General features: G+C 42.3%; 1 protein-coding gene across 1 annotated transcript; it reads left to right on the top strand.

The window, feature by feature from the left end:
• The first annotated feature begins 473 nt into the window (after positions 1–473).
• On the top strand, positions 474–19,462 carry FAM20B (FAM20B glycosaminoglycan xylosylkinase). The gene is made up of 7 exons (XM_050901285.1): positions 474–978; positions 3,750–3,836; positions 6,132–6,241; positions 8,469–8,640; positions 11,384–11,575; positions 13,879–13,938; positions 15,704–19,462. The coding sequence occupies exons 1-7, from the start codon at positions 602–604 to the stop codon at positions 15,933–15,935; spliced, it is 1,230 nt and encodes a 409-aa protein (XP_050757242.1). The 5' UTR covers positions 474–601; the 3' UTR covers positions 15,936–19,462.
• The last annotated feature ends 3,742 nt before the right edge of the window (positions 19,463–23,204 follow it).

A 23,204-nucleotide genomic window follows, 5' to 3' on the forward strand; every position in this document is an offset into this window, starting at 1 on the left:
CCTTATGTCTTGTACCTTCAGGAAACTAGGCTGTGCAGCTGTTCTCACTGGTTGTCAGATGTCAGAAAATCTACCTGGGAGCTTTCTCTTGAGGGACAAATCTTTAGGAAACCAGAGGTCGTGGGTTCTCTTACTAGTGGAAGAGTGTTTGTGAAATTGGAGCAATCAACTTAAACTACAATTCTCTGCAAAAGTCTTGCCCATGGTAGTTGCAGCTGTTATGAATTCAGCTGTGTAGAGATGCTATCGGGCAATTACCCCTTTCTTGCAGATCACTGAAAGGCTACAGGAAGACAGCAAACTCCATGTGTTTTAGCAGCAATGTTTGGGCTTTAGGGTACAAGTGTACATAAATGTAGACTTATGTTCCAAGAATAAACTTGATTTTGAGTTTGGTGGGATCTGCAGGAATGCAGTTTTGAAAGTTTGTGTTTTGTTTATTTTTAGGGGTACCAGAAGATGCTTCAGTGGTGATACCTCTTTCACAATGCAAGTTATGAATGAAATTCATTAACTAACATCCCCTTCCACACCCTGATCTCCGATAGACTTCCTGTAACGCTTGGAAGAAAGGGTCAGGGGAGAAGGGTTGAAGGTCACCATGAAGCTAAAGCAGCGAGTTGTGCTGTTGGCCATCCTCCTTGTCATCTTCATTTTCACAAAAGTTTTCCTCATTGACAACTTGGACACCTCAGCTGCCAACCGGGAGGACCAGCGCGCCTTTCACCGTATGATGGCAAGCCTCCATGTAGAACTGGACCCCCGACTTGACCATACGTTGCAGTCCCCTTGGGAGATTGCAGCCCAATGGGTGGTGCCTCGGGAGGTGTATCCCGAGGAGACACCCGAGCTAGGGGCTGTTATGCATGCCATGACAACAAAGAAAATAATAAAAGCTGATGTGGGGTACAAAGGGACCCAACTGAAAGCTTTGCTAGTACTTGAAGGAGGACAGAAGGTTGTCTTCAAACCCAAGAGGTAAATATTGCCTTCAACGACTGAATTAATAACTGCTTTATGTATATATATTTTTTTATCTCCATGTTGTTGCGTTAATGTTTAAGTTACAAATTTACACGTAAATGGAAAGGCCATTCTGTTATTTGTGAGACGGACAGAACAGAGCCTTTCTGGGGCTCTAGTAACATTAAGTTGCTGGGCCAACTGTCTCTCAGGCTGTATAGCTTTGATGCTCGAAACAGGCTGTCTTTAGGTTTGAAGAATAATCACTGTGTTCAGTCCTGAGGGAACGTTGGTTAAACCTGATGTTTCTAAGCAGTATCGCCCTGATTGTGGAAGTACAGGTTCTGGCAGTGTGGAGACAAGTCTTGCTTACTCTTTCTGAGTAAGGGTCATGTCAAACTGCCATGAGAGAATGCGGTTCAAGAACAGGGAAGGAGTGAAAGTTGACAGTGGTCTTAAAAGTAGATCTGGGTGTCTGGTGTAGCTGCATGAAGACTCTAAAAATGGCTTGGTAGGTCAGAGTGAAAGCCCGAGTTTCCTGTCTGCTGATAGTGAATACTGGAGGAGCCATGTAAGAATGGGTGGGTAGTGATACTTCCTTGGTATGGCCTCTGTTTACAGTGATCCGCAGGGGAATTCGACATGATTGAACATTTATGAAGAGTCTTGTGCACGTCTGTAAAGCGCTTTGAACTGTTTGCCTTCAGGGAAAAGGAGAAGAAAGAATGATGTAAAAAAACTAAGGCAGATGTGTTTTACGGGAGTGCACTGCAGATGTAAAGTGTTAGCATCACAGAATGAGTACATCTCTCTCCAAAGGATATTGGGTTGAGCAAGCATGAAGTTTTTCTGTCATGTTAATGAATGACTAGAGAATGAGGAAAAAAAATCTGCTCTCCACTTCTTGAATTCACAGTCCTGTTTCTGTATGGTCAATTACTAGTCTGGCTGGAGCTTCACTGTGGGGCTAGGCTGTTTAAACAGTGTGAACCTTTCACACAGCAGTCTTGGTGGTATGACAGGCAACTCGTCCAATAAATGCAGTAACAAGACATGGCATTTCTATAGTGCTTTCTGCATAAGTGAGTGCTGTAAAGCATTTCACCAAGCATTAAATTACATTCCCATAATGGAATGTCTGTGCAGGCGAACGCAGTGACTATGCTCCATCAAGGACATGTGCAGCTGGGAATGTTTATAGGAGCGCTAGACAATTTATAGGAGTGCTAGACAGTGTGACCCTAGCCATACTGGTAGACCCGTGTTCTGTTTGTGACTGCTGAATAGCTAGGCTTGTAGGTAGAGTATTGTTCTGTCATTGCAAGATACTCTATTTAACTAGCTTTTGACCTGAAAGTTATGTCAAAGTTACTACTAAAAACCATTTTGAGAAAACTTACTGGTTGGGGAAGAATGAATTCTCTTGTTACCTTTGCTCTAGAAAGGACTAGATGCCTACTGTGCATGGAAGCAAGAATTTGGTTGTGTTTTACCAATAAGTTTTAGCTCTGCAGCCTTCAAAATGTGACCATGTTTTCAAAAGCCTGCTGTAAGTACATACAAAAGACATGACGTCAAAGAGATGTTCTTAGGGTTAGCTGTCTCATTTCAAAATTACTTGAAATCCAGCCTGAGTTACTAATGATTAATAGTTGCTACCATCACATGCCAGTGGTATATGTGAAATAAGATGCTTGTTTGGCATGAGTTCCAATTTGGCAGGAATCTGTCAGATCCTCCTCCCAAAAAGTCCATACCATCCTGCACTGGTTAATTCTCTTTTGAGCTGCCTTGCAGAGAAGCTAAAGCATTTGCTCAGACTGATGAAACGGACTGTCGTCGTGCCCCAGATCTTCTCTGAGCAGGGTTAAAACATCAAAGCAGAGCACTGTGCTTTCTCTTACACTGTTGCTGCCACTGCTTGAACCCTGAGTCTGTTGGAAATAATCCAGTCTACACAATTTGATACATAGATGGAAATGAGAAAATAGGTAATCTAATTTGGCCTTACTGTGTTTGAAAATGTATTGCATTGCACCCATTTGCTCAGTATTGACTGTGGTATTTTATGCTCATTTGAAGCATGCTTCTTAAGCAGTATCTGGACCTGATTCAAATGTCATGAATCTCGGAAATTTGTGTTTGCCTTGACTATTTAAGTAACATCTATTAAAAAAGAAAAAGGGAAAAAAAGCCCACCATTTCACCGAAATATACCATTGTTGTTGTAATGAGTGTCTAATTTCTATTTCTTGCTGTTCATTATGTCTTTTCTCCACCAGAATAAAGGGTCTTTTTATATCCAGTATTGTCCTCAGGTTCACGCTTGCTGATCTTCTAGCTACTAAAGATTGCATTTGGCATTTCTTCCACAATATCAGATTGTATTTTCATGTTAATCTACAATCCATTCTAACCCCAAAATCGCTTGTGGAGTTGCTGCTTTCTAGTATAAATAGTCCCCTGTTCTGTAGCTGGGTCTGTGCTCTTTGTTCTTAGATGTGACTTGGCATATGGTTGAATTAAAACTCATTAGTTTGAATGGGCACTGCTTCCCAGGCTCTTAGGAGCACTGTACATTACCGACCTTTCCTCCTTATTTACTACTTCAACAGTCTGTACGCTATTTAATCTCATTAATATTTTTTCTCTCTCCCATTGGCAATCGTTTTGAAAGTGACCCAGAGTCTGTTTAACATAGCACTGTTATTGCACTCGTTACTTGGAACAGCAAAATCGATGGAAATCCTGCATGAATCACTTTATTTGACTTATTTCAATTATAGATATGCCAGGGATTATGTAGTGGAAGGAGAACCATACGCTGGCTATGACAGACACAACGCAGAAGTGGCAGCCTTTCACTTGGATAGGTATGGAATTTTTGGGTTGCCTCGGTTTATTGTCTCTGGTAAACGCTTTTTCAGAGTTGGGGAAAAAGGAGTTCCTTGAAGAATACACCTCAGATGTGAGCTATTTCTAATGTCCAGTACACTAAAAAGTTAAGTCTAATGTCTAGACTAACAATTTAGTCTAGACTAAGTATGAATCAGTGCATCCTAGAGGAAAAACAGCTATTCATGTATTAATTGTATTCAGGGGTACCCAGGTGGTTTTGTGGACCTCAGCTGGAGGTGCAGTTACCAGAAGAAAAACAAAGTTACAGGGCATACAAAGAATGGGACAGAAAATACCAAACACTGAATGTCAATAGTTACGAAATACTGTTAGAGGTGCAGTTTCATCTAGAATAAATGAGCGCAGTCTTGGTCTCCTCATTATAACAGGACTATGTTGGCATTTTGGAGAAGATTTCTGAAGATAATTAAAGATGTGAAAAATTCTTACATGAAGAGACTTAAAATCTTGGGAAAGGAATAAGGAGGGACAAATATAATAACAAATATAATAAAGAATAGAATGGTTGAACTTAAACTGAGGTTTCTCAGTGCATAAATAGGAGGCTCATCACTGTGACTGAATTCATAGGTGGTAAAAGATATGTTTGTTAGTCCTAATTCATCTGTGGAACTCATTGCACAGGCAGTGGAAATTAGTAATTCTAGGAAGGTTTGGTGATAACTAGTTGTGTAACACCCATTGCTGCTGTTACAGTCTTGAGGTGGTGGGCCAAAATCAGGGTACTTTAAGACCAAAAAAAGGTGATGTAGCCAGATGTCTGTTATCCATTTGTGCTTTCAAGAAACATACAGACTTCAGTTTCCCTGAAAAAGCAGTGATGAAACATTGTAAAGCAACAATTCAAAGCCTCTTTCCAGTGTCCAAACCCCTCTTTCTTAGCTCTTCCTTGCTGTCTGTTTGGTTGTGGGTTTGTGCTTGTTTCTCTGGCCTTTCTCCTCTCTTTGTGGGTATGCACCTCTGTATTCTTCAAGAATACCTAGCAGAAGCTACCTGCCCACGTAACTTTAGCACGTACCTGTGTTTTGAATGGTGACAGTTACGTATTTTGTCCAAGGATGCCATTGTTTCAAGAAGGATCTGAATCATATTGTATGTTGACCACTAATGGGGAGGCTGTGCTATCCAGGATGTGGCCTTTCAGCTGTGGGCCTGAAAATACAGGGACAGGTTTTCCAGATCTAAGCTCTGTGCTTATTTACTTGGAACACCTGCATTTTCTCAAGCTGTACATAACTCGCTGTATTGGCTATGAATTTTGTCTTTAGGTATACATGATTTGTTCAGGCAGACTTTTTGTGTTGCTCTTTCTTAGAGGTATTTTATACTTATGGAAGGGGCCTTACTCATTGAATATCTAAAAAAAAAATACTTTGCAGCTGTTAGCGTGACTCTCCCAGTATCTCTGTGGAATGTAGATTGTCCCTTTTTCAGAAGGGACAGTCCCTTTTCAGTCTCTCTTTCTGAGACGCAAGGACTACCAAAAGGGTATCGAAAGTACATTGAGAGAGCTGGGGCTGACATTGTGCTGATGTTTGTACTCCTCCTTTAAGCACTTTTAAAATTCCATTACAAATACCCAAGTCGTTTGTGGTCACAGAGCAAAGACTGTGGCAGACATGGGAGTGGAACCTGGATCTTGTGACTGCAAGCTTTATGATTATTCTTCCCACCTCTCTTTTTTTTTTTTTTTTTTTCCAGACACTTGAGGCATTCGGTTTTGTTCTACCGTTCTCTCTTCACTTCTCCCCCATCATGCCAAACAAAATAACTCCTAGATTGTTTACTTTCAAGTATGATTAAATTGGGCTTAAACATAACATTTTAATAGATAGAAATTCCCACAAATTATAAATGATCTTTCCAGGTGACCGGCCCAAAGGCCATATGGTTACTGCTTCAGCCTATACGCAAGACAGATGATGGATATTTCTGGTATGAGGTCTGATTTCTGAGAGTTGGAGCATGGTGCATCCTGTGTTGCTCTGCTGCAAATGCTCTAATAAAGGAGTGTCACTGATGGCCTGTAAAGCAAGTTTAACATCCAGGCCCGTAAGAAAAATGAGTTTCCTTACTTTGCCTTGGAGAAGAGAGGAGGTTGCTGCAGGGTTCCAACTTTATTCTTTGGTCTCAATCATCTCAATTTCAGACAGTGGCACAGAGGCTCTGTTTTTGTTTTGTTCTGTTTTAATTTAGAACTGCTGCCTATGTTGCAAATTCTCCTGTCATGTTTTTTCCCCCCAAATTAGAATTCTGGGTTTCCGACGAGCTCCACTGGTGGTTGGCAGGTTTGTGAATCTACGTACAGAGATCAAACCAGTAGCCACAGAGCAGCTTCTGGGTACCTTCATGACTGTGGGTAAGTGGATTCCATGGATTGTACAGGCCAGTAAAGAAAAACGTGTTTAATGGGGAAAAAGAGCCATGGGAATCTGACACAGTTATAGAACAGTTAACTATGATACAGGAAGCTGGTAAGTCTCTTTCTGTGCCAAGAGAGATCGTAATGCTTGTATAACCCCATTTGGCGGGGGAGGAGGACTTGATTTTCTGCAAGTAGTTTTTCCTCTGTAACTTCTCTGTGTTCCCTCGTGCTGCTGTTACAGATGGGATTTTTTCTGAGTAAGAATTTTCTCTCTGCTGTCAGAGGTGGTTAGAAAAGTCTACGATTAGACGTGAAAGGAAAAAAATGGAATTGTATTTAACGCGAACACAGCGGTGATTTGGGATAATTTATAGAGCTGATGCGTCGGTTGGTATTAGATGTTGTTTGTGCTACATCAGAGTCTGCTGAGCATTCATAACTAAATGTGTCAGAACTTCCGTATGTTGTTTACAGTAATAATGCTGTGAAGGGCACTTAATGGGAATTATTAACGTGAACTCCTACCAGGTGGTCATTAAGCACCAAGAAATGACTTATGCTGCAGCCTTAACTCCTACAGGCTTTCATAAAATATCCAATTATTACTCTTCCCCCCCCCCCCCCCCATAAGAAGACTCTAGAGATGATTGTTCATTACAGCTGATAAATATGCGTGCCTGTGTATGTTTCTATTACAAGCACTGTTGGTAGTCTCACCTACTAAGTTTACCTAACACTTTCAGTTATAAAGCGTAACTTTCAGATGAGAGTAGCTCTGCCTTGCCAAACTCTTTTTGCATTCAGATTGGGTGTCTGCCTCAGGCAGACTTTACTTTTTCTAATTTCAGCCAAGATAACTAAGCAGTTTTCTAGCAGTAATGCTGACTTGAAAAGTATGGCTCCAGAAACTTTCATTCCCTTTCCTTAGATTCCTTGGAACCACCTGTTCTGAAGAGCATGAACCAAAGAAATGGATGGATCTGGGGAGAAGGTTGTGATCTCTTGTCAACCCAAATTTGACCAAGTTTCTGAGGCTTTGAAGAAAAGATAATTCATGCATACTCAGTGCAGATTTGATAGAGTTGCAGCTAGAATCTCAAAGAATTCTGTCTCTTGCTAGACCTGCTGCAGGCCATGGATAGGAAGAGAGACTTGCAGGGCTTTCCATCCAAATAAGAGATCTGGTCTGCTGCAAGCTTCTGTGTTGCTAACAATCATCTGTCTGATGTCCTCAAGTTGGCTGACTGGGGTAGTGGGAGCACAAGAGCCGGGTCTGGATGGAGGACTGCAAAGGAGTGCTGGCTGGCTAAGGGATTGTGAAGTGTAAGGATGGAAAGTGAAAAACATGTCTTTCAGTGAGCTGGGCCTGGTTTGGGGAGGATATTGGATGTAGAGCCAAAGGAAGAAAGGACAGGAAAGAAGTGGAATCACAAGGAAGTGAGACATAGTTGAAGAATGTTTTGGAAGAACATCTGTGAGTACAGAACTGGAATTAACTTGGCAAGGGTCAAGCAAAGGCAGGTTAGAAGGGTGAAATAGAAAAGGTTAAGCTAAAAATGTTAATCTAGGCTACGTAGATTACTTTATGCTACAGGCTACATAGGCCTTAACGGACTAAAGGCTGCAGGGTTTCATTGTTCCTCTCCTGTCAGAAGACACTCAGGAAACTTTTGACAGATCTGCATTCCTGGATCATATAAGAATGATGGCTTGTTTGTGTTTCCCCTGCTGAGTCAGCTCAAGTGAGACGTGTGGCAGGTCTCAGGACTCCAAATCCATTTGCGTTCTCCTTAGTCTTTTTTCACTTGTCTCTTTTTGGTCAACTTTTTCGAAAAAGTGGGAAATCTGACACATGAAGTGTGAAATTTAAAAAACAAGCGGTGCTAAGGTTGCAAAGTCAACGTCCTAAGGACTGGGAAGGGATCACAAGAACTTGTTGATAGTGCAATGTTGTATTAACTCTCAGTGTGATAAAAACATTAGAAAATATAATTACTCTCTCCTTTGAATATTAGTCTTTAATGTTGTTTGAATTAATAGATGTCTGTTTAATCTCTTCTGAGTCTCTCCCTCTCAGAGATAGGAAGCATGAGGTCAAGTGCAGTGAAATCCGATTGCAGGGATGGCTCTGCTGCAACAATATGCTCCTGAATTTCAGTTGGCATCCCTTGGATTAAGTTCTGCTCTTTTGATACCTCTTTATTTTTTTTTTTTTTTTAAGGTAATAACACTTGCTTCTATGGGAAGTGCTACTATTGTCGGGAAACAGAACCAGCTTGTGCAGACGGGGACATCATGGAGGGGTCAGTGACTCTGTGGCTACCAGATGTCTGGCCTCTTCAGAAACATCGGCACCCATGGGGTAGGACTTACCGTGAAGGCAAACTTGCCAGGTATGAGAACATGATAGGGTTATTCTTTATACATGATATTTTGTACTAAAATTACCCTTGCAATACAGTGGCTAATTAAGGAGCAAGTGTTCTCAAAATCTAGGATTTTGCCGACAGCTTTCTTGATACGACAGTAGAAATCAAGAAGTCTAGGATGAGATTTAAATTAAAATGAGCAAGAAAGAAACCTTCATTGTTTTGCACGATAATAAGTGCTGTCCTTTTCCTCCTTCTTGCCTGGAACAGAACTCCACCATGCAGTCACTCCAAGTTCTGAAAATCTTGGCTCTGGGCAAACCAAGACTCTTCTCTTGTGCCACTTGACCTTCTTTTGACACTGTGCCTCTCTGTGGCCCACTAAAATACAGTAGCACTGTGCTGTTTTCTGCAAGACCTGATTTCATGATCCTTGTAGTTTGTTTCAAGAGTAGTGGAGTTGGTTTAGCTTAAGTAGGTAGGCACTGAAAAGTTCTTCTTTGCTCTGAATACCATTGGTGTTTGGTGACCACGCTCAGCATCTAAAGAATGCTTTCAGAGAAGGACAAACATGGGATCTAGCAATCTTGTACAATAGAAGTAACGTATCTGAGTATTTGGATTGGAGATGTTTTTGCCATGACCAGAGCAAATGGGTTTGAGCTTAGTAAATTTTTCCAAGTCTGTGTCCTGGACGAGTGATTAGAAAGAGAGTTTTAGTCCTTGATCTAAAATATCCATTGATTTCCAATGATGTGATTGTTCTCGGAAAGAATCTCATCCAAAGGCTTCATTGAATTGTTTTAGAGTATTAAATGTACAATTTGATTTTTGAGCAGCAGATGTTATCTCCTTTCCAACAGGTCAAAATCAGCTGTACTTAGTACATGGTAAATTGCAGTAATGAATGGACTGAATTTCTTGGCGGCGTTTCTTTTTTTCAGAGACTATTTTTCATCATAAACTGCCTGCTTACACAGGAGTTTACCCTGTTACCTATGCTGATTTGATGTTTGCTGTATTTTAAACTTACTTGCTCTTCCCTTGTTCAGATGGGATTGCAAGGTTCTGTTGTTTTGCACCTTGTCATGTTGCACTTTTCACTTTGAGAGCATCAGGAGAATTAAACGTTCTAGATGTCATGCTCTCCTTTTTCTGTGTCTGGTAATTATGGAAAAATAACTCTGTAGGAATTTTTTTCCTGATCTAGCTGCTTCTATTCTGTCCTGAGTTGACCTTTTGAACATAATTCATATAGTCACGTTAGTGTACATAATTGTTAATGGATGTGTAATAGATAAAATCCCTGACCTTCGAAGTCCTATGCTAGTACAATATAAATGATCAGAAATAAATGTCGGAGAAAGGTCTGTCTTGAAAGACTGAATGGAAAATGAGAAGAGAGAGCATAGTATATCTGAAAAATTGTTGCAAGGAGATTAAGTACTGATCTAAAGTAAAATGAGACACTTGAGGGAGAGAGGGATGTGGCATAAAAAAAAATGTATCCAGTACAAGGAGGAGTACATTCTGAGACTTTTGCTTTGTGGATTTGTGCTGTAAGTTGAATGTGAGTTGGACCTTGATGCAAAAGAAAGAGGGAACTAGAGACAGCATTTGAGGAGTGTGTGTGTGACGTGTTAACAGAAACATTGAGAAGATAAATTTTTGGCCGCTCTGATTTGGGTAACTGGAGGAAAGATGGGATATTGGGATCTTAGGCTCCAGACCCCTAGAAGATGAGGTGGGGTATGTGGCAGTTCTAGTAGTTAAATTGTGATCTTCTCCCTGCTTTTATGATTCTCTGCAATTTTGAGCACATCAGCGAGTCTCTCCAGCTTGTGTTTCCTCCATTTCTGTTTCCGAGTCACAGATGGTTTAAGGCATTTCCAGTTTAACTGCTATTTTGTGAAGGATTGTTTCGGTCCTTACATGGAAGATGTTATAGATGTACTTGTTATTTAAGTTGACAGATGGAAAGGATGTACACCAGAGATGTGGCTGTTTTGGTAGTGGTGGTGTTGAATAGCTTTGAAAACTGTAAAGAAGAAAATGAGAAAATATAAAATCCTAGCTTTGGAGAATTGAGACATGACATCTGTGTTACAAGACCACAAGAACATGCCTAGGTTACGTGTAGAAGGAGAGGAGAGAAAAGGGAAGCTTGAAATCTTGCCAGTGGAGAAGACAGTGAGATACTCTGAAAGGAACGTAGGGAGGAAAGAGACAACTGTGAGTGAAGGAGAATGAACATGCATGAGGCCCTTCTTCTCGGGAGAGAGGAGGTCATTAGTAACCATGATGAGGTTATTTGCATTAGAAAGGAAAAAAAATGAAGAGGATCGCTGGAAAGCAAGACTGATGGAAGCAGGTCAAGGCAGTAGAAATAGACACAGTACTTTATGTCCTTAGTTAGGAAGTTAAGGGAGGCAAGTCATGACAATAATCTTGCCGTGAGGCAGCCCAACCACTGCTGAATTGTGAGCAGTGAGGAAGCAAACTCTGACCTTGTTTTGTGTAGGAAGATGATGTGTAACCTTGCACTGAAACTATAGCTTGCTCTACATGCTAGGGTGTTAAGACAGGATTTACTCTTTTAATAAAACACTTTTGTCTAGCTCACTCTTCTTTATATTGCCTTGACTGCTGTGCTCACCTTTTCTTTATGTACTCATAAGTGAATAAATGGGCAGCTATAAATACCGTTGCCGTGCAATGATGGAGTGTTCCTTGAAGATTTGATTTGGTTTCTCTTGATGGCCTGCAGGTGGGAGTATGATGAAAGCTATTGTGATGCTGTGAAGAAGACTTCACCGTATGACTCGGGCCCTCGTCTCCTTGATATCATTGACACCGCCATCTTTGACTATTTGATTGGGAATGCTGACCGACATCACTATGAGAGTTTCCAGGATGATGAAGGAGCCAGTATGCTCATCCTGCTCGATAATGCCAAAAGGTGAGGGTAAGGGAAATGCTGGTGGCCAGGCAGTGGCGAGCACAAGGGCACACATTTATCTGCTCTGTATCTCTCTGTTTTCTTTCTCTCACTAATTGTTTCCTTAATACCTTTTGTGCTAAAAATCCAAAGCTTTCCTTCTTACCAGAAATTACTCACCAAATATTAGGGTTCTTCAAAGGCTGTGGTGCTTACTCTGTGCTCTAGATACTATGACTGCTTTGGGCAAAGTCTTACTCAAACTACAGAAACTCCCAAATTAGCACAGTATGACCTTTTTTCCCCAAGCAACTTTCAAAGGTTTGCTTGTCTCTCTCCTCCTATCCCGAGAAAAGCCCCTCCCTTTTATGCTTTTAATTAATGGAAGATTTAAAACTTACGATTTATTATTTACCAGTGAGTATTAGTGAGTGTCATAGTAAAAGTAGGTCTTCTCAAAATGCGTCTCTGAATAATTTGGCATTCCCTGCCTTCTGGATATGTCTACTCTGGCTTTAAAAGGTTAAAAGTTTAAAATGGAGATAGAACTGATACTGAGAGCAAAATATGATGATGTCCTGAGTGTGGACATAAACTATTATCAAAAGAAAAATGAAGCATGTAGTACTGAGAGGAACTGATGAGAAGTCCTTCTTGAGGCCAAACTTTACTATGCCTATGTGTTTAAAATGTGAGTTGTTCTGTCTTTGCTATAGTTATAGGTTTTTGTATGTTGGCTGGTATAGTTTAGGTTAAAAATCCTATTGAAGATACAGCCTTGTTTAAATCTTTCTTGTTTAAATTTTTCTTAAAAAACAGAGATAACCTATTCCACTTTCTCATGATGTAGTCCAGAGACTCCGGAGTTGTTTTTTCTGATGGGCACTAGCATCTGCAGTGGCAGTGAGTTTCCCCTTCTGCGGATGGACCAGCATCTGGTGGTTAGCTCTGGCAGTTCCTGTGCCAGGCTCTGCTCTGCAGTGGCTTTGTGTACCACTTGTATGAAGCGTACACAGCAGTTGAGACCTCAGATCTAGACAGATTCTTGGAAGGCTTGGAGTTACCATTTCTTTCTCCATTTGCCTTTTGTATAGTGGATTCCTTCCTTCCTTTGTTCCTGATTTATCTACAGTGGCTGAGTTTTTTGTCTTTATGCATCAGCCTGTTCAGTAATGCTCCTTCAGTTATGTCAGCAGGATGCATTCCACCTTGGGACTGCTGAATTATTGCTGCTTTCTGACTGCTTTAGGTGAATTGGGCAAAAATTGTCTTTCTGTAATGCTCTGGCAATATGCTAGGAGGAAGTTAATGTATTAGTCACTGGAAGTGAATATGGTAGTTGAAGGTCATGTCAGACCTTTCATTATGGCACATGCTAATAACGTTATGAAAACATTTCCAGTCGGGCTTTGCAGGCCCAGAAGTAAATTGTTTTCTTGAAAGCTTGCGTAAAGTTCTTTCAGCTCCTTTGAGATAAGGGATAGGGGGACAGTTTTTCCATAGAATCATAGAAGACCTCAAGTTGGAAGGGACCCGTAAGGATCATCGAGTCCAACTCCCTGCTCCTCACAGGACTACCTAAAACTAAACCGTATGACTAAGAGCATTGTCCAGATGCTCCTTGGTGCCGTGACGCTTCCCTGGGGAGCCTATTCCAGTTTTAAAGCTACTCGTAACAGAATTATTTGAGCAGAGTAATGCCAGACTCCTCGAGTAAGTTATCTTTATTGAGGGGAACATTCTTTGTTGAAAACAGTATTAAGAGGAGGTGAAACTATGAAAAAAAAAAAAAAAATAGCATGTGTTTAGATGAAGCTTGAAATACTATGAAATCCTTTTGGCAGGCCTCCCTTAGAAAGTGTGATCATGAAATGTTAAAGTTGATCACCTTGTTGGTTGAACTGTTGATCTAAGCTTGCCCATCTAAACCAGCACGTGGCTGCTGTTTTGTTCATTCCCTGTCCAGCTGTGTCAGGCAAAGCTCCCGCTCTCTGGGTCCAGAATACCAATTATTCCTTTCCCCTGCTTCACAAGATGAGCTCAATTTCTAAACTCCTCTGAAGTTCATTTTTAAGGTGCCTTGGTCTGATAAAGAACGAGGTACACTGGTGTTGCTTCCGTTTACCTGGTACATTAGCTGATGCTCTTGAGAGTTGTATCTGTAATTGGTCATGGCCTGTTTATATTTTAATTTAAATTATTTGATCTGTTGGAGCATGAAATTGCCTAGTATTGATTTTTTTTTAATTCTTTACAGATCTGTTGATGTTGAGAACAACATTAGGAGTTCAACTGGTTCACTTGGTTTTAATTTTGCTTTTCAGCTTTGGAAACCCTGCCCTGGATGAAAGAAGCATCTTGGCTCCTCTTTATCAGTGCTGCATGTAAGTGAAACACAGGGATGCTGTTCACTTTACTTATGCAATTGCTGTCCTTAGGTTTGCAGTATAATTAAGTTTGAAGCCTTCTGGCAACCTGAAAATGTTCGCTCGGGTACATACTTTTTTGAGGTACTATGTTTGTTTGATGTATTGTCACTGCTCAAGAAGCTGAGAAATACGTTTTTATTAAGGTAGTAAATCAGACGGTAGACCGTAGGAAGTAGTCTCGCCTCCAGGTCACTGGTTCAATTGTATCCTTTGTCAGTCTGACAGGTACTTTGCATCTGCAGCTGTCTCCATCCAGCTCCTGCCGAATAAAAGTTCACATCACAGTTTGAGTTCTCCCTGACAGAAGCTAAGGACTCAATGTGTCTGGCAACTTAATTACCTTCATTTCCAAATGTTCTTTCTAAATAAGACTGCAGCACTGCTCAGGGTATTTCTTTCAAAGTGAAGTTTGTAGGTTTTTGCAGGATTTTGCTTCTGCTTTAGCTTTGTGAGCTGTGTTTTAGCTTGTTTTATTTTTAGAGGCTGTGACTTGCTGATTTCTGTTTTCTGTGGCTGCTCTCTCACCAGGCCATTGCTACTTCTCATTAACAAATAGTTAAAAGTACCAGGAAGAAAAATACTGATATATCCGTTTCCTGCATCTGTTACTTCAAGATAACATTAACTCCTTTAAACCTTCCAAGTTAAGCATTTGGTTGAGAGTTCCTTGAGCCTGTCCTTGGAGGGTTCTGTCTCCCAAATTCCTTGGGGCCTGTGAAACCTGGGAACTCTGCAGAAAGCCTGAGCTCTCACCCCCTGCTTGCGCCAAGCAAGGCTCTATGCATGCTACAGTACACCTGGCCTACATTCTGCAAGATTCGTGCAGAATCCATATGGAGAACAATTAAAGTAAATGATGTTCAAATTCTTTAGTTTTCCTACATTAATTTTAAATATATTTTTGATTTCCTGTTTTATGAGGATCTTTTGGAGTCTTTCTCATCTAGATTCTCCCAAATACAACCAGAACAGAAGTTTATCTATGTAAGAGACTTTGCAGTTTCCTGCTTTTCAGATATCCTTTCATTCTGATACCAGGCAAATGCCGTACAAGAATTCATAAGCATTATTGTTTTAACTATAGGTTTGTTACAACACTTGCTTATATTGCTGGTTTCTTTGGAGGCCATCAAAAGCCAAGAGTTTAGACCAGTGGTGCTAAAACACAAAAATTTGGGGCAGAATCCCAAGAGACTTCACAGAACAAGACAGTTTACGTGGGCTGACATGAACAAACTCAATGGCCAGTGAAGCAGAAAGATCACTGCTATGTTCACGTTCTGTGGAAGTTCAGTCAACTGACTTTTGTTCTTTGTGATTAATTGTGGGTCAGTGATGCTTTTCCTGAGGTAACATGAGTTTTGGTTTTTAATTAACAGCCAAACTGTTCATTTTCTTTCCTTTTCGAACTGCGTCTGGAAGGCCTCAGGACTGCAGAACTTCCTTGCTAGCGGTTGAAAGTGTTCCTGTATAACATAAGAATTACGTCACGTTAGATTCTTTCTTCTTCACCTTCAGTTTTCAAGTTTCTCTTAGATATTGCATATAATGCAGTTGTACCTGGACCCTCCCATCCCAAAACCACTTTTGTAATAAGACTCCGTTCTATTTAGATAAAATCATGATGTAACGGGCTCCCTCAAGAGGTTGGCATTGGTATTGCTGATGGGACTTCAGCCGGACAGTGGTACGGTGACGCGTGTGTTTGTTTCTTTTCCAGCATCCGGGTTTCTACCTGGAACAGACTCAATTACCTGAAGAATGGAGTACTGAAGTCTGCCTTAAAAACTGCTATGTCGCACGACCCCATCTCACCAGTGCTTTCTGACCCTCATCTGGATGCCCTAGACCAGCGGCTTCTCAGCATTCTGGCTACAGTGAAGCAGTGCACAGACCAGTTTGGGCCAGATGTTGTGCTGGTGGAAGACAGGATGACTCTGTCTCATTTGTAATCGTAGTGGAACACAGATGAAACTCCTTTTTTAAAAACAAACAAACAAAAAAGCGATAGAAAAACAGCACAATCAGTTCAGAAAGGCTGTGGCCAAGATGGACTGAAATGAACAGGAAAGCTTCCAAGCCAGAGGAACAGAGGGGTGACGCTGGCTTTTACCTTGGGCTGACAGCAGGGAGAGGTGGGAAGTTGGAGCCTTGGACGGCTCAGTACCCGTAATGGCGTCTTGGCCGTTGGGGTGTGTCCATTGCCGGCAGTGGACATTGCACTGGATAAAAATGGCTCTTGGTGTTGGTGGAAGTGTGTGGAATACAGACACTAATTTGTGGACTGAATCTAGAGGGGACAAATGGAGATGAACAGTACGATCCTCTCCCCTTCTCTTCCCCACATAGACTCTTGCGAGTTTTTGTCCGATTCAGGGTTGTACATAATCAGCTGTGAGCTGGTTAGGCATTTTACTGCTTCTTTAGAGAAAGAGGAAGTGGTGAATAAAATAATTATTAGACTGAAGAGTTGTGCCACCCCCCCCGGGGGTGGGATGTTCTTCTGAATGCCATTAAGGGTGGGAGAGGGGACCTCTCTGCTCAGTTTGTCTTTTCCTCGATAAAAGGCTGCGAAAGGGGGTTTGCCTCGTGATAATAATGCTTCAGGGTTTTTGCTGAAGTCCTATCAAAGATTTATCCACAGGGTTGGAGATTTAGGGGAGGACAGGGTGGTTATACAGCACTTGGTAATTAAGGGGTTAAAGTAAGTTTCCGTGTGTCCTGTCACTGTTTTCCATTTATAAGGAGTCTGGCAAGGTCTGAGTAGAGAAAATATCCTTGCAGTTCTGTGTCCGTATTAACCAAATTTTCATTATATTGTGGCTGAGGAGGAGGACAGAATCTGTCCTTGGAAGCGGGTTCCGTTTAGCGAGGTCGTGCCGCTTACTGTATGCCCTATTTAATGTGGGGAATCTGGGCACGTTGCACTGGGGAAAGAGAGGTGTATTACTGGACTTCCCCAGTAACCAACAGCCGTGGGCAAGGCCCTGAAGAGTGGAGAGAACCCTGAGCTGTGCTCTTTCTTCTTCATCTCGTACGGAGAGAGCTTCCTGCTGCTCGGTGTTGTAACCACAGCTCAGTGCTGCTGTTTTGTGGAACATCAACAGTTTTTCAGTCCCACTGTTTACCTGGTCTGGCTTGTGGCTGAGCTCTGAAGCTGTGAGCACTTCCAGTAAGTTTTCTGCCTTCCCCAACTGCTTCCTGCAACCCCCACTGCGATGTTCTGACTGGGGTGATCATCCTGGGGTCCTTGCACCTCATGGTTTTGCCGTAGATAGGGGAGAGTTGGTGTAAGTTGGCTCTTCAGGGCAGACTTGTAGCACTCATCTTGTGCTAGTCCTGTCATCCTTCAGCACTGCGTCAGCCTGCGCTGCGGATGAGCTTGTGGCCGTAGAACTTGTCACGCTTGTGGTAGGTCTGAATCTGTGTCTCCAGAAGGGAAGCAGCTTCGTCATTACATTTCCAAATTTAACGGCTTTGCATCGATTTTCAGTTTGGACAGTACGGCCCTTAGAAGTAAGGAAAGAGCTCATTTCCCAAAGTGATTACGTATTATTGCACTTGTGAGCAAGAGCAGCAAAATGTCAGTTTAAGACCTTTTCCTTGATATGTCTGTCAAAATCTTTCTAGCTCTGCAGTAGTGTGGCGGGCAGATAAAGAGCTGTTCCCTGTTCTTGCACCTGCTGCCATACCTGATCAAAGAGGTGTTAGTGAGAGAGTTTATTTTAAAAATGCAGTTTTATTTTGTTGAAGTCTTTTTGTCATTGCATGAGCAGAGTGTCTTGAAAGTAGAATGTGTCTGTTTACCTGAAATTGGATTTTATGTTCTTCTAGATCTCTTCTGGACTTGGCCACATCACAGACCCGCCCCAGAGTCAGGATGGGATCTGGAGTTATTTATTGGTGTTACTAGTCAGGACTGTGACACACAGCCAGCTTTTAGGACACTGGTGTTAAGATAGTGCCGGTTTATTGCTGTACTTGGTAATATAACAAATGCTTTAGAAGCCATGGTCCTTCAGTGAGTTTAACCCGCCGGCGCGGATTGTGCCTTGCGGGTTCCCTTGGGGCAGAAGCGAGTGCGCTCGGCTGATGGCGAGCGTGGGCAGGAGCCACGCAGGGATGGCCCTGGGCCCTCGCTGGCTGAGCCGGCCCGTCGCTTGGCTGGCTGGCAGATTTCGGCGGTTGAGCGAGACATTTTTGGGAAGTACTGTGGGCGACAGTTGGGCGGTTAGTGAATGCTTTTATTCTAAAGCAGAATAGGTTCTTACCGAGGCATTTTGGCATAAACTGTTTCCCAGGAAATTTAAGATGATTTACACAAAGGGGAGATGGTGAAGCACATGGTAGTGGCTTGTAGCATTTTTCAAAACATGTTCTTCTCTTTGACCTTAATCACGAGCACTTAATATTTTGGGAGGGATCTACCAAAATTTGATGTTTTGATTTCTATATGATCGCTCTTGATTTGATTTAATAATGGATTCCAAAAGAAGTCCTTCTGTCTTTATGAAATTAAATTAGTGTTCAGGACTTATGTATTGTTTGTTCACGGAGCTCTAAGCTGAAGCTTTTGCCGTCAGATGGAACCTGGGGATAAGTTTTCCCCCAGTATGAATGTCAAAGATTTAAAGCAGTGTATTGGTTTATTTGTGAACAAAGGGCTTGAAGTCCGGCGTCATCAGTAGGAGGAAGCAAGAAATGGTTGCTTTTTTTCGTCTTTTTTTTTTTTGTCATATTGATACTTCTGGTCACTGTAAACACCACTGGAGCTTGGTGTTCTGCAGCAGGAAAGAAGAATGAATTCCTCTCTTACCCAAAATCAGGAAGATCTGATTTTGGCCTTGTGATCATCTCTGGCATTTTGGCAGTGATCATTGTTTTGCTTGAATACAGAACCCTGAGAAATTTTAACTTGTAACCATTGCAAAGGAAATAAGCAGCAGCATCCACATGCGAACAGGGTCTGCTTGGATCTCTGAAAAACAGTGTCATTTGTGAGGCAGGTGCTATGCTTTGTCAATGAGGTTTTCATGACACCTTCTAATTCTTGTTCACTGTGCACACTGTAATCCGCTGGCTCCAGATGTTACAAAATGGTTGTGTTGTGGATGTTAGTAATATCAGAGCACTTGAAGCATAGAAATCAAGAACTAATTAAAAAGAGAGCATCATCAGCCTTCAGGAGGCACTGAAGTCGGCTCCTCTTCCAGCAGCTAATGAACTGGAGTGTGTCTTGCCAAACAAACTTCAACTGAAAAATACTAATTTATTAAGAAGGTAATTTATTTGCTGTGGCAGCTGGAGCAAGATGCTCGAAACAGACACCCCTCTTGGAGCTGTCAGAGGATTGCCCCTGGGAGCAGCTGCACAAATGGAGGTTGCTAATAAGAAAACAGAATGCAATCATGACTTTCTACTTGTATCCCCCAGGGTCAGATTCCGCATAAAGCAACATTGTGTGAATAAAGATTTTAATAAACCAACAATTGATGGATTGTTTAAGTGTCTCTCTCTCTCCTATCTCTCTCTCTCTTGTTCCAACATGTGATGGGCTGAATGTTTAAAGTGTTTTGCTACTGATGTTTCACAGTTATTCCTTCACTAATAGTTATCAATGGCATTTATTCCAGTCAGGTAGACTTCCAGATCCAAGAATGGGGTCAAATGTGTAGGTTGTTCTCAAGAGCCTTGTTGGTAAGGAAAGATGTGTTTAAGAAGTGTCCCAAAGTGATACAAAAGAAGAACACACCTAGCTTTAAGCGGTCGTCAGAGAGCAAATATTTTTTGTTTTTGAAAGTGCATCCCGTGGCCCTGCATCTGCCAAGCCGCCTAGGCTGATTTCTTGGTTCTGTCCCCATAGGTTGGCTTTGTTATATGGAGCAAGGGATGTATATTGAGTTGGCAAGAGAAGTATATAGAGTTGGCAGGTGCTCTTGGTTGGCTTTTCTAAGCTTTTATTGAAGCCCTTTTATGAGATGGGGCAAATAAACAGCCGTCAAAATCTGTTCCCACAGAGTGCAGGGGTTTAATCTGTCTGTGTCGGAGCTTGTTTTCTTAATACCCCACGGCAGTGCATTTTTCAGAGGTAGGAGGCGATGCTCACGGTTCTGAATGTCAGGCATCTGGAAGCCAGGGAAGCCACCGAGAGCTGCTGTGTACTTCCGAGGACTGCGTGAGCTGCTGCCAGCCCCCGCACGGCTCTGGGGGCCGGGACACCACGACACCGCCAAGGCACTGTGCCGCTCCTGGAAATGCAGGGGTGGTCTTTGACCTGGCCTGTAGCATCAGCGTGGTGGTGTGAAACGACCAAAGGCACCTGCATTTCTTTTTAAACTAGAGTTTCTCAGTTGAAACTGTGGACTTCAGCATTGCTGAATTTTGTAAGAACTGGTTTTGGGGTTTTTATTTTGGGGGTTTTGGGGGGGAGGATGTTCTGGGGTTTTTTTGTCTCCTAGCATTGTGTGGTGACAATAATTTTTCATATCCTCCGCCTCTATTTTGAGGTGCTAGTTTGCTCAGGGAGCAGGACAGGATTCTTGCTTGTGTATAAGCAGTTCCAACAACTTGCAGAAACTACAGATGCTTTTAAGTTTTGAAAGGCTGAAATAGCTAGTTTTGAGAGCTGTTTTTACAAGCACTTTGTTGTATTACTGCTATGTAATTTTGGAGTGGTTGGCCTTAGTAACACAGTGAGAATTCATATAACTGGAAGATTTGAAAGTGTTTCTGATTATGTAATGAACAGAATTTTACAGAACGAACAGAAACAACTTTGAGACAATGGATAAACCAAAGAGTTTTGAAAATTAGCACTTTCCCTGAATTTCTTTCAAATGCTTTCCCTACAAATTTTTATTGATTCTAAAAATTAGAAGTGAAAAGAAGTTCTTGGTTCATATATCCCATGTGTGGGACTGGTGTGTCTCAATATATTTAAGAGACTAGGGATAGGACTTTGTGGGGCCAAAAACTAAAGGAAGGAGGGGGAAGGACTCCCCTTATATCCTTTATTCCAGATCTTCCTTTTATTTGGTGATCTAATCCATAGCTGTGTTATACTGAGCTGCTGGAGAGAGACTCTCCTCCTCCTGCCTTCTGTCGGAGTTCATCTATGGACGTGCAGAAGGAATTGCTGCATGGAAACTGGAAAACCCATAAAAGGATGGATGCACGGCACTGCCCTGTCCGGCGGAGACAGCCTGTACTACAGAATCCTGGATTGCAAGGTTCTCTCTGAGTGTTTGCTTGTACCGAGTTGTGTTACGGGTGCTTGCGAGCCAGACGTAAGCCCGTTTTCGTGGTGCTGGTTTTTCTTTCTTTTTAGATCATCCCTGCACTGTAAGACCTGACTTGACCCGAGATCATGGATTTTTTAATCAGGTGGTTGTTGCTCGCCAGGACTGCTTTGGAATAACCAGGCGTGAGGTGAAAAGCTGTGCATCCTAGTATCATCTCTGGGGCCATGCAGATCCCTGCAGCTACCTCTTCCTGCAAGACTGTCAGCTGAAGATTAGCAAATACTATAGTGAGTGAGAGAGATTCAGTAGAGGAAGCAAAGGAAAAAAAGGGGGAGGATATAATCCCAGCAAGCTGTACTAGGGCACTGACTGCTGTGCTTCCGAGCCCCATCCTTCCCAAGTCAGGTATGAGCGAGTTCTCCTCGCTGTAGTGCGCTAGGATCTCTTCCAGTCTCCTGCAGCTTCCCATCTAGTCCATGGGGATAATTTCCTCCCTGAGGCCCTGCAAAGGGAATTGAATTAGGCAGGGAGTGGATTATTCCCCCCCCCCCCCCCTTCAGTGCTGTGTTAACCTCGGAGCCAGGTCAAACAGGGTATAGTTGGCAGGTTACTAAACAACTATTTTTATTTTCCTCTCCAGCTCTTACAATGTGCTGCACTTGAGCGAAGCTGACATCCCAGGAATTATGCCGTAGTACCGTGGAGCTGGTGTGGTGGTGGACAGTCAGTCAGAATTTGCTTTTTTCCTTTGGAACGTGGAAGCATCTATTTTTTTTCTGAAGTCTGTCCCTTTTGATAAGCTCTCTTCAGCTAACGCACTTATCCCTGGGAGGGCAGAGTTTGAATGTTACAGCTATGAATTTTTTTATGCATGTATATAAATGCTTCAATTCAGATACTAGTTTTCAGAACGGCTGATAGCAGTTTAATTTGCTGTGGCTACAGTGAGTTCGATTTTTAATTGATTTTCTTAACGTGCCCTGCTTTTAGTTCTGTTTAAGTTATTGCAACTGGTGTTAAGGTTTTAGCCTCACTATTTTTGAAGCTGGAGGGGGCAATTATGTTAATACCAGTATCTTTAACGCTGATGTGTAATATTTATAGCCACCTGTAGATGGTGATATGCTCTGCTCCATGCCTTGGCCGTGCTGGATCCCACTCCCCATCCACCTGAACGAGTGAATTGCCAGGCTGGATGAATTGCATTTAGTATCCTTCTTATTTTTTTTTTTTTCTGAGCACGTGGGATAACCTTGAAATTCTTTCCATGTCCAAAGGATCTTGGCCTCATCTCAGTTAGGATAAGTTGTGGGTGGACTTGTCCTGATGCTCAGTAACTTGTAGAGGTGTTAGTCTCTTATAGTAACCAGCAGTGGGTACAGCTTAAGGTAAAATGCAAATTATATGGGGCTTTTCCACTTTTCATCTCCCCCCCCTACAGCTGAGTTTGTGTGCGTACCTGTTTCCAAAATCAAAGCCAGGCTTTGCATGGGATCCTAGAATCTCCTGCCAAAGCACGGGCGGGCAGCCCTAACGACTGCGCTTGCTGCTTCCCCGTACAGGAGGGGGTTTACAACTTGTTGGAGAAAACTGGTTGTTGGTGGTGAGCTCAGTGGTGCTGATGAGTTGTACCTCAGTTCTCGTGCGCAATTTTGTGGTGGTTCTGTGCTGATCTGAAATTTTTTTTTTTTTTTCCTGGCTGCTTGAGTGGAGCCCACCCTACCTGTCTTAGTGTTTGGACATACTGGTGCATGAAGATGCGCTGATGTAAAAGTAAACAGCAGCATTTCTTGGGGTCGATGAGGAATGACACGCATCCAGTGTCACACAGCAAGCCCATCCCAGAGCCAGCAACAAAATCGTTTGTCCTAGAGCTTTGATCTAATTGCTAAACTGAGCTCATAGCACAGCAAGGCAGCAAATACTCCCTGCACAGCACAGTGCAGCTCCCTGTGCTGCCGGTCTGACTCATCCGCTGCC

The sequence above is a fragment of the Gymnogyps californianus genome, chromosome 8 (assembly GCF_018139145.2).
Source record: "Gymnogyps californianus isolate 813 chromosome 8, ASM1813914v2, whole genome shotgun sequence".
NCBI classification, from domain to species: domain Eukaryota; kingdom Metazoa; phylum Chordata; class Aves; order Accipitriformes; family Cathartidae; genus Gymnogyps; species Gymnogyps californianus.